The sequence below is a fragment of the Corythoichthys intestinalis genome, chromosome 4 (genome assembly GCF_030265065.1).
Source record: "Corythoichthys intestinalis isolate RoL2023-P3 chromosome 4, ASM3026506v1, whole genome shotgun sequence".
NCBI lineage: Eukaryota > Metazoa > Chordata > Actinopteri > Syngnathiformes > Syngnathidae > Corythoichthys > Corythoichthys intestinalis.
This window is the reverse complement of record NC_080398.1, coordinates 34,012,455-34,024,636: the sequence shown is the minus strand read 5'-3', so window position 1 is coordinate 34,024,636 and position 12,182 is coordinate 34,012,455. Positions and strand designations below refer to the sequence as shown.

General features: G+C 39.2%; 1 protein-coding gene across 5 annotated transcripts in view; it reads left to right on the top strand.

Moving 5' to 3' along the window:
• etv1 (ETS variant transcription factor 1) overlaps positions 1-12,182 on the top strand; it is a 46,248-nt gene that overhangs the window by 21,529 nt on the left and 12,537 nt on the right. For all 5 annotated transcript variants that reach the window (XM_057834283.1, XM_057834282.1, XM_057834280.1 and 2 more), the window contains 2 exons: positions 11,679-11,808; positions 11,885-12,055. In XM_057834283.1, coding sequence (XP_057690266.1) covers positions 11,679-11,808; positions 11,885-12,055 — 301 coding nt within the window. The remainder of the gene's footprint in view (positions 1-11,678; positions 11,809-11,884; positions 12,056-12,182) is intronic.

The following is a 12,182-nucleotide window of genomic DNA, read 5'->3' as shown; positions in this document are numbered from 1 at the left end:
TCTTGGTTAAAAGTAAAAAAAAAAAGGGCAGTTAGCATTTATTTTATGTAAAGATTGCGAATTATGACGCCAATGCCTTAGCGGTTAATTTCTCCCGATGAATATTTTTTCTGAACGTTTCAAAATGCACTTATGGTACGAAAAATATAATAATTACCTTGAATCCTCAACCGACTCAGTCCTGAGACAATCCTTCATGTTTGTATGCGGTACAGCTTTCGTACTTTTTCAACCTAAATCCAGCGTTGGATCGCTGCAAGTGTTTGAGAATAACTCCGACCGACTTCAACCGACTGAAGTGGCGTGTGGGACGGCCCCCTACTTGTAGGCGTGCCGCAGTGGAGAATGTGTCCCATCAATATCATTATGACGTCTATGGATAGTTATTTTGAGATTTAGGGGGTATTTAGAGGTACTTAAAGGGTTAATTCCGATTTACGCGGCCATTCGGATTACGTCACCAGCGTAGGAATGGAACTCGTTCATAACCCAGGGACTACCTGTATTATTTTATTCATTAAATAAAATTCTTTTTGTTTTTAAAGAAAAACAAGAAACATCATTATATAATTTTTAAATTCTTTTGTTTCCCTTGCCCCCCAAAAAAAAAAAAGTTTTTAAATATTGTCTTTTCTATTTATACTTAGAAAAGTAAATTTACATTTTAAAAAGGAAAAATAGTAAGTGGCTTTTTATATACCCTATATTTTTTTCCATTTTATTATTTGAAAAAAGGAAAATCAACAATAGGCATTATTTGATTTCTGTAGGATTTCAGTTACTACAGTCCATAGTTACATAATACATAGCTCACCTATGTCTGTCAATAGTTTTTGCTTCCAACACACATTTCCAGCTGAAGTAAAAAGTCCAGAGTTACGTATATGACAGCAAATACCACGTAATTTATATATTAGCCTATGAGTCCCGACCCATAGCAAAAATGGGCGATGACTAATTGACTCACAAGATAATCGTTTGTGGTACCCCTCATATGCTAGCTAGCCAAAGACTTAATAGAAAATAGTTTTGAATGAAAATCCCGCCTAAGAGGTCAATCCGCCGGTCCGGTTGTCCTTCAGGATCGTGGCGATGTTGGCACACTGGCACGCCGCTGACAGATGGCGCCGTGGTTGGGCATCCCAGACGCCACCTCTCCCATATGGGTGGGTTCCTATACCACCAGCACGGAGGTCTGAGTAGACAAAGATGATGGATGACACGCCATAGGACGACGACGTACACAAAAAAACACTCCAAAAATAAAGCCCCGCTTCTATTATTTTAATGCGGTTACATTCTTTTTTTTTCTTAGTCCGTGCAGCAAAAATCCACCCCGCTACTGTAAATACTCCCCAAAACCACAGCTTGAAAATAAACAAGTGCACAATGTGTAGACTGTGTCTTGAAGAAAAGCTACATTGGATGACATTTTCGTGAAAGGGAGGCTTGTTTAGGGTCTGATCGTGAAATTGGAAGGACAGTTAAAAAAATTTTCCCCCCATTCCTCATGAGGGGAAAATGTGCAACACTTTGTAAAAATATTTTTTATATGATCTTACCTATTACATATACGTTAAATACATACAATATATAATATCTCTCTGAAATAGTTTTAAAAAACAGAAATGGAATACCATCATATACAAAGCTACTTGCTATGCTAGCATGTAGCTTGACATGTGTTTGACAATCTTAACGTAAATTAGCATACACTACAATTGAGAAGTATTTTGGTTGAAAAAATTGAAACTCTGGAGTTCAATGTCTCATTCTATTGTGAAATGAAAGCGCTGATGAAATAATTAGTGTATCATTCATTTAAACAACTAACAGGATCCTATCATATACAAAGTCGACTACCTTAATGCTAACATTTAACGTGAAATGTGATTGACGAGCTAGTTAGCATGCACTACTAATGTAAGTTTTTAGTTGAGGTTGCACTAATACTATTTTTTGGCCTCCGATTCTGATACTCTGCCGAAGAGTATCAGCCGATACCTAGTTTCTTTGTGTGTTTGTGTCTTTTGTTTTTTAAATGATACAGAATATTCTGTATATATTATTCTTTTAATACTAAATTTCTGCATACTCACTTGAATGTAAAATAAGTGGCTTGTTCAGACACTGCTTAACTCACTGGCTGCCATTGACAGCGCTAGACGTCCAGTCTGTTGAGAAAGTCCTGCCATCCTCCCACTTAAACTGGATTGGAGTTTACTAGTGATAAACTCATTTAAATTTATAAAAAGGATGATTGGACATCACACAACTGGGGGTCTATCATCATCTTGAGAAGGGTGAAAAGGATTCCTTTTTTAACTGCATTGTATGTAACTGGCAGCCATCTTGGTTAGGGCGACTGGCAGTTGGAGAGCAGATCTCAAAGAGTACATATTACTCAGCCTCAGCACGTTATTTCTTAGATACCGATGATATCAAATACATGTAAGCACCGGTTTACGACGGACCCGATTCACGCGATTTCGACTTAACGACGCTGGTGTTTCAGCCACCATTTTGTCTCGAGTTGTTTTTTTTTCCCCTTTTTTCAGTCGAGTAACAGTGCCGCGTCCGCAATTTTATCGCCAGTTGTGCACTCTTCACTTCATTTTTTACTTTATTTTATTAATATACGTAAAATACATGTTTTTGGATAGTTTCTTTTTCAATTTAGAGGGTGTTTAGAGGTAGTTAAAGGGTAATTCAGATTAACAGGAAAATCCGGGTTACATCGTCAGTGCAGGAACAGAACTCGTTCTTAAACACAGTACTACTTGTATAGTACCATACCGTATTGGTATCGATACTAGTATCGGTATCAATGTGACACTAGTTTTAGTATACAGTGATCCCTAGTACTTCGCTTCAAACTTTGGGTCCTCAGTCCATCGTGGATTTTTTTTTCAATTTAGTAAAATAAAATTTAAAAAAAAGACAGTGCCCTGAAGTTGCTTTTTAAAGTGAACAATGTTGACAGATGTTTGGGTTTGATCTTGCCACAGATGCTCGTAAGCCAAAGCTTCAAAGCACTGCATACGTCAATAATCGTCTAACTTGATAAACTGTTGCTGTAGCAACTCATTGTGTGTAAGTGAGCAGTTGGAGTGGATTTGAGTGGACTCACTCAATGAAGCATTTATTTTTAATTATACTTTGGGGAAAAAAAGGGAGAAACATGTCTTATATGTATCTCTTTCGAATGCTAAATCTGAATAGATACATTAAATGCCAAAAATAAATAAATAAATAAATAAAAACGGGGGGTGCGCTACTTCACGGTTTTTCACTTATCCCGGCGGGTTCTGGTCCCCATTAACCGCAAAAAACGAGGGATCACGTTCTTGCAATTTTTCCAATGATAAATGTTTTAAATTCATGCAGTTCAGTGACTCATTTAATTGTAAAATTATTGGACAGACAAAATAATCCATGCATCATTCATTAAAATTTCATTTTCAAAAATTTTCGAATAGAGACCTGTTAGCATGTTAGCATGTTTCGTTAGATCAAATAAATTTAAATCACCCAAAACTGATTTGATTTTAATCTGATTTTGGATTGAAAAATTAAATGAAATGAACGTGTGATTTATTTTTCAGTTTTTATATTTTTCACACCATTAACAGGATTTTCATTGACCGCCATTGCAAGCACTTTGGTCCTTAAACTCTATTGTTTACAGAGAAGAATTTAGTCGGCGCTAAATGAGTGCAAAAGGAACAGCAAGATGCAACAAAAAGAGGAAATTTAGCCATTTGACCTTCTCATTTCCACTCATTTTTGTCTAAAAAAAAAAAAAAAAACTTCGAGACCGTTACATACTGAGGCTTCAAAGTCCAGTCGATACAGATAGCATAAAAACTGAAGAACAGGACTTTGACAGTTTGTCTAATCTTAGACTTTGACTTGGCGGTCGTCTTCAATGTCACGTCGGTATGGAAGCAGCATGGTGGAAGTGTGGAGAAGGAAGAATCGTCTTCTTTGTCTCATCTCCACAGATGCTTACCATTAGCATAACTTAGCGGGGAACGGCGGAGGTGTAAAATGAGGCCACACGTTCCGTCTCCGCCACCGAGCCTGCATTTAACAACGAAGGCCAGCACCTACAGTAGGTGAAAATGGAATAGAAGCTTGTTTCACCCTTTGCCAAAAAAGCCTTTTACCCCCTTTTTGGGGTTAAATGAATGAACTGGGAAAAGATCTGCCAAATACGGGCGGCAAAAACACACCATTCGGACCTGAGAATGTCCAACATGTCACAGCCAAGGGCTCATTAATTAGCGGGAAATGTTTTGATGTGGAATATTTATGAATGAATGTTTGGTTTTTGTCCGTTTGGGGTCATTTTGTTCATTTTCAGATTACTATTAATTCTTTAAAGGACACTCATTGGTTGCCATTGTCATGCAATGATGGTGATCCAATCCAATTTTGACTGGGAGAGGCTGTTAGCGAATGATCACTTTAAGCTGCAATAAATTTGGTAGAAACAGTATGCCTATTGAGAGTAAAGCCTCAAAAAAGTCTCAAGAAGCCACACTAAAAAACACAGAAATAACTGCTATTTCGTTTTTTTATTGGCCAAATCAGTCATAATTTTCATGAGCCCTTGTCCCCTGAAATTAATTTTAAAAATTCAGCCCCAGCAGCCTGTGACACTTAGGAAAACTAAAATTGGCAGACATGTTTACAACCCCTAGCAAAAAGTATGGAATCACCCATCTCAGACAAGCACTCACTGGAACAGCACCAAACAAAAGTTCCAGCATCATCACCTTGTCCAATGCAGATTCTTGACTCTTGACAAGCAATGCAGATTCTTGACTCTTGACAAGATGATGATGCTGGAACTTTTGTTTGGTGCTGTTCCAGTGAGATTTACAAAGATTGCCTGAAGAAAACATCAAAATTCCCTCAGTCCTTGATGATATAGGGCTGCATGTCAGGCAAAGGCACTGGGGAGATGGCTGTGGTTAAATCTGCAATAAATGCACAAGTTTACATTGAAATCTTAGACAACTTTCTTATCCCTTCAATTTAAAATATATCATTTTCCAAGATGACAATGCATCTTGCCTCAGAGCTAAAACTGTTAAATCATTCTTTGGAGAAAGACTCATCTAGTTAATGTCATGGCCTGCGAATAGCCCAGATCTCAACCCTATTGAAAACCTGTGGTGGAAATTGAAAAAAATGGTCCACAGCAAGGCTCCGACCTGCAAGGATGCAACTGCAATCAAAGAGAGTTGGCACCAAATTGATGAAGAATACTCATCAAGTCCATACCTCAGAGACTGCAAGCTGTCATAAAAGCCAGAGGTGGTGCTACTAAATACAAGAGATGTGTTTTGATTGTTATTTCTTTGTTTGTTTCTCAAGATTCCCTATTTTTTTCCTCAGAATGGAGTGATTCCATATATATTTCCCTGCACTTGCTCTATAAAAGTCACATTTACTGACCACCACAATGTTTTTTATTCATTTTAGTGTTTCTGAATGCTAAAGAGTTGCACTTTTTAACTAATTCATTATTTTTTCAAGCTTTTTATCTGAGTTTGGGCTGTATCATGGCTGTATCATGAGTAAACCCACCAAAAAGTCTCAAGAAGTCTTCCTCTACAACACAAAGGAGGTCGACTACGGCACGAAAACATTAGCATTCCACCAAGAGTCGCTAATTGTCTTAAGTGCTGCTTTTAAAAGGCGCCGGCGTCGTACTTCTTAATCAATGTGCAGATAATGAGAGCAATCACGCCGTGACATTCTATGTGAGAAAAGGAAGCGTCTGCGCTTGCTATCGATCAGCATACCTTGGCACCCTGCCGCCAAAAATCCATTGTGACATTTCCATGTGTGACTCAAAGATGTAACGCTATCAGTTTTTGAATAAATATTTTCATTGGCGCCAATTAAACATAGTTGCGTTGAATCGGACAGAATAAGCTTGCTATTGATGTGGAAAATGTGACATTGGAAACTAATTTTTTTTTTTTAACTCACTGCCTTTTTATAGCGATAAACGCCCAATCCGTTTGAACTGGGAGAGGCTGGCAGCGAATGATCGCTGCCAGCCTCTCCCAGTTCAAATGGATCAGACGTCAATCGCCTAATAAGGTTTGTTCCACGTGAGCGTCGTCAAAGGTCTCCCCACAGGAAGTGTCTTTTTGACCTCCGATCGATGACCTGGAAAGGGCAGGCCCCCAGCGTGCTTTGTCACGCCCCCTCCCAATCCAGCCCTCACTCACAACCGCCCTCCCCAAACAGGCCCGGCTGTGCGTCACATGACGTGTTGGCAGAGCCCCTTGAATTTATACAGCAGCTGTCAGTCAAAACTAGAAAAAATCCTTATCGTAAAGTATTGCAAAACCTTCTTTTGGAAGTTATGGGTCATTAAAACCCCTTACAGAAATTTGGGAAAATTCAGCCCCTGAAGCCAGTTTAACCTAGCCTACATGAAATTTGGTAGACATTTCTATCTTTAGTTAACCCAAGAAAAAGTCTCAAGAAGCCATGTCCAATAAGACACTCGAAAGAAGCCATTTTGTTTGGGTAGCACCCCTCACAGAATTGTAGGAAAATTCAGCCCTCATAGCCACTTTAAACTTAGCAGCATGACATTTGGGAAGCATGTCTATCATGTGTAGACCTACAAAAAGTCTTGCTACAATACATTAATCAAGTCATCATTTTTTCTTTGAAGCAGGACATTTTAGGGTCAATTTGGCTGAATCCAGTGGTCCTTTCAAGACTAACCCATAGACTACATAATGATATTGACGGGACACGTAGCGCAGGGCAGATTAATAGGGGGTCTGCATTGTTGGCGTGGCGGTCAAAGCTGACCAAGTGGAATCACAGACAAAGCTTTTTTTGTGGAAAATTCTTGTGAATAAATGCTTAAATCCCTGTCCTTTTTTTATAGATTTGGACGTAAAATAGTCTCGATTTTTGGTTAAAAGCAAAAAAAAAAAAAAGTACAGTTAGCATTTATTTTACGTGAATATGTCGAAGTACGATGCTAGACTGTCAGTCAATGTGGCAGCTGCCACATGTAAACAGAGCTTTTCTGGTGAAAATTCTTGTAAATAAATGCTTAAATCCCTTAATTCTTTATAGTTATGGACGTAAAAGAGTGTCGATTCTTGGTTAAAAGCAAAAAAAACGTGCAGGTAGTATTTATTTTATGTAAATATTGCGAACTATGAGGTTAGTCAGTCAGGAAATTAGCTACCGCCATATGTAAACAAAGAGCTTTTTTGTAGAAAATTTTTGTGAATAAATGTTTGAATCCCTGACTTCTCTTAATAGATATGGAAGTAAAATAGTCTCGATTCTTGGTGAAAAGCAAAAAAAAGTGCAGTTAGCATTTATTTTACGTAAATATGTCGAAGTACGATGCTAGTCTGTCAGTCAATGTGGCAGCTGCCATATGTAAACAGAGCTTTTCTGGTGAAAATTCTTGTGAATAAATGCTTAAATCCCTTAATTCTTTATAGATATGGACGTAAAAGAGTGTCGATTCATGGTTAAAAGCAAAAAAACCGTGCAGGTAGTATTTATTTTACGTAAATATTGCGAACTATGAGGCTAGTCAGTAAGGAAATTAGCTATCACCATATGTAAACAAAGAGCTTTTTTCGTTGAAAATTCTTGTGAATAAATGCTTAAATCCCTGACTTCTTTATAGATATGGACGTAAAATAGTCTCAATTCTTGTTAAAAGCAAAAAAAAGTGCAGTTAGCATTTATTTTACGTAAATATGTCGAAGTACGATGCTAGTCTGTCAGTCAATGTGGCAGCTGCCATACGTAAACAGAGCTTTTCCGGTGAAATTTCTTGTGAATAAATGCTTATATCCCTGAATTCTTTATAGATATGGACGTAAAACAGTCTCGATTCTTGGTTAAAAGCAAAAACACCGTGCAGGTAGTATTTCTTTTACGTAAATATTGCGAACTATGAGGCTAGTCAGTAAGGAAATTAGCTGCCGCCATATGTAAACAAAGAGCTTTTTTCGTTGAAAATTCTTGTGAATGAATGCTTAAATCCCTGACTTCTTTATATATATGGACGTAAAATAGTCTCGATTCTTGGTTAAAAGCAAAAAAAAAAGTGCAGTTAGCATTTATTTTACGTACATATTTCGAACTATGAGGCTAGTCAGTAAGGAAATCAGCTGCCGCCATATGTAAACAAAGAGCTTTATCCGTTGAAAATATTTGTGAATAAATGCTTAAATCCCTGAATTCTTTATAGGTATGGACGTAAAAGAGTCTCGATTCTTGGTTAAAAGCAAAAAAAAAAAAAAAACGTGCAGGTAGCATTTATTTTACGTAAATATTGCGAAGTATAATGCCAATGCTGTAGCGGCTAATTTCTCCCATTGATTTTTTTCACAACGTTTCAAAATGGTACGAAAAATATAATAATGTCCTTGAATCCTCAAACAAATTACTCCTGAGACAATCCTTCTTGTTTGTATTTAGTACAGCTTTCGTACTTTTTCAACATAAATCCAGCGTTGGATCGCTGCATATGTCGCTGCGACCGACTGCGAATAACAAACGGATCGTGGGATGGCCCTCTTCTTGAAGGCGTAGCGCACTGAATGTGGAATCTGACCCGTCAATATCATTGTGAAGTCTATGACTAACTTTAGTTTCAGTGTCTCTCAGACCAAATGCATCCCAGTATATTTGTCCAATGCAGGGGCAGAACCTAGGGGGGTGCTGGGGCCTCTCAGGGGCCCAGTTTGCTGGCGTAAAGTGGGTGTGGTTGGGCAAGGGAAGGGTCAAACGGAAAGGTACGATGAGGCATGGAGCTGCAATATAGTGCAGTTTTTCTGAGTCATAGCACGTTTTTACATTGGAAAAACACAAACTAAAAATGTTCCAAAATGACTTTCTGTACAGTATATCTAATTTTAATGTAATTTCTCAATATTAACACTTAGTGTGAGATTTGATGGAATGTGAAACATAATGGAGTAGGTTTCGTCTCATCCCCGGTGAAAGTAAATCCGCACGAGACATAGTAGCTTTCACCGTATTGCCTTGCCTTTGGGCTGTCTTCGCTTTTATTTTTAAGCATGACTAGGGCCTTCATCAGGGTCAGAATCTTGTCCAGGGCTCAGTTTGGATTTCAAAGTTGTCCTTTTTTAAAAATTAATCCATGACCGCCACCATGTCACATGCGGGCGAGCGAGGTAATTACCCATCTTGTGTTCAAGAACTGTTGGGAATTATAGCCACAGTCACCTTGCTGTCTGCGACTATGTGGACCCCAGCACATTACTGTACAAAATTTTAATTAGACTCAAGTGTCGATATACATGAAAGTATCCTTTCCATTTTATTTATACGTGATGATCGTCAATCTCCCCCTGCGTTTTATTCAAACACATTGTCTTGGATAGCAACGTGGCTGATGGCTAGAAAACCGAGCAGTTCTTGAACGTGAACCGAGCAATAACTCGCTCGCCTGCAAACGACCGAACCTTCCACCTTGTAGTGGACCGACATACACGCGGATACTGGTGTTTCAACTTAGGTAAAAATTCCATTTGATAAAGTCACAAAATAAACAGTTTAACACAAACCTTGGGCCCAACATAAAAGAAGCCAACATAACAAAAAGTCTTCAACCAAAAACCGACCTGACCTCCAGACACATCTCTGTGGCTGTTTAAATCAGGGCGGACTCTACTAACGACCACCTGAAGGAGGTATGACAAATCAACCAAACATTCTCAACTTACTAAACAACAACAGATGAAAAATATACATATATTCAAACAATAACTAATGTGCATTTAAACAAACTGAAAACTTTACACTAAACAATCATAATCAAATCAACTTAAATAACCCCCCTTCAGAATGGTAGGTGCCAGATCTTACACAGCTGTGGTCGTTACCTCTAATTGGCAAATTAAATCTAATAAGCATTCAGAAAAATATTAACTAAAGTGTGCCCCATTAGAAAATACATCTCCAAAAAAATATCACATAAATAATTAACTAAATCTTGAAACACTAAATTGTGGTGGTAGTGGTGGCCACCACACACCTACTCCTTCCTTCTAAACTCCGCCCCACAACGTCCGCGTGCTGTTATCAAGGCTGAGTGTCCTTCAAAATACCGTCAGGGGCCACCCTAACACTGTTACAAATTATGTATTGTAGCGTTTGCAAAATAAGAATTGGCAGCGGAAACTGTCCATTTACCATTCAAACACGGGAGTCCTTATCGCTTTTAACTATATTTTTTCCCCGTAACCAATTCATACAAAAACGCCACTATATACTGTAATTTCCGGACTATAAGGCGCACCTGACTATAAGACGCTACCCACCAAATTTGACACGAAAACGGCATGTGTTCATAGATAAGCCGCACTGGACTATAAACTGCATCTGTCCTCACTGTATTATGTAATATTTACACCAAAAGATACTAACCGGTAACACTTTATTTGACAGCGGCATCATACAACTGTCATAAAACCAAATTAACCAAGCTTTGAACCAATTGGCTGCAAAGCTTCATTTCTTCAAGAAGCTTCATTTGGCCATTACTGCTCCCTTGGGGAAGACACTCAACCTCTGCTGCCACCTGCTGTCAACACTGTTTTTGTCCAACATGCCTACTAGCATGCACTGCAGCGCTACAGATGTAAATAACAATCAACATTTATGTTCTGTGCTAATTATTTCTTCAATTACTGTTCCAGTTGTTTCATGAATTGCTAGTTATGGTATTTGGTAACAAGTTCGCCATAAGACTGTCATAAGACCATCATAATTATGACATGACACTGCTTTGAGCATTAATAAATGCTTATGAGAGATATCATTTTGTGTCATCCGGCAAATTATCTCACTTTTGATTGGATATAAAAGATCCGAGCTGGACATAAATGGAGTTAGTGACATAATTTGCCGGATAACACTTAGTGACATCTGTCATATGCATTCATTAATGCCCATGATAGTGTCATGTCATAATTATGACGGTCTTATGACAGTCTTATGACGCCGCTTTCAAATAAAGTGTTACATATAAACCCAAATAAATTAACAAATAAGCCGCACTGGACTATAAGCTGCAGGATTCAAAATGAAGGAAGAAAAGTAGCGGTTTATAGTCTGAAAATGACGGTACATTTGCGTATCTGTAGTCCACCAATGGGAGTGTCGCATTGGCGCAGCCGTTGCACCAACAAGAGCGGCGCGCCGGCGCATCGGAGGCACCACCTGGAGTGCCGCGCCGAAGCATCGAGCACACCAATAGGAGCACCGCGCCGACAACAGCCCCATTGACTCTACGATGTACTGTATGTTTAAAAAAAGCGATAATGGATAACTTCTTGCGTCACACCTTACGATCTCTCACGGCACACCGGTTGAAAAACACTGATATAGTGTTTAAGTGTTAAAATCTCTCTGCTAACTGCTTGGCAGGTTGTCTTGAGGGGCCTGTGAAAGTGTGGAAAGGCCCGCGAACAATTTTCCACTAGCACCCCACCTCCAACTCCCCCGTTGGACGGTCCATTCAAGGGGTCCCGTTTATGCTCGCCACACTGGGTCCTGTTCGCATTTCTCCTGCCAATGTTCCAATGTATTTTTTTTTCCTTTTGAACCCTAACTGAAGTTTGTTTGCCATGCTGTAGTGGCGTTCCACGGACTGCAGCTGAAAATCAAGCGGGAGCTGCACAGTCCGTGTTCTGAGCTTAGCTCCACCTGCAGCCAAGAGCGGCCCTTCAAACTCCAGTATGGAGAGAAGTGCCTGTACAACATCAGGTTTGTGCGCTTTCATCCTAAACATAACAATTAGAAATAATCCACAGCCTTAAAGAAGTTGACCCATGTACTATAGTGCCTACGAGCAGAAGCAGCACGCAGGCATGAAGCCCTCCAGCCCAGTGACGCCACCCTGTAGCACCCCCGTGTCCCCCCTCCATCATGGCGCCCCGACCCCCAAACCCGAGCGGGTGTACACCCACGTGCCGCCCTCGATACCCGAAGCCGCCTATGCCATGGATCACAGGTACACTTTTAGCACTCATGCTAAGGAAGTTAGCATCAAAACATTAAATGTCTTTGTTGCTTTTAAATCTGATGATTCTTAACCTTGTCTACTCCCTTTATAGTGAATTTAGAATTTTTAATCAGTG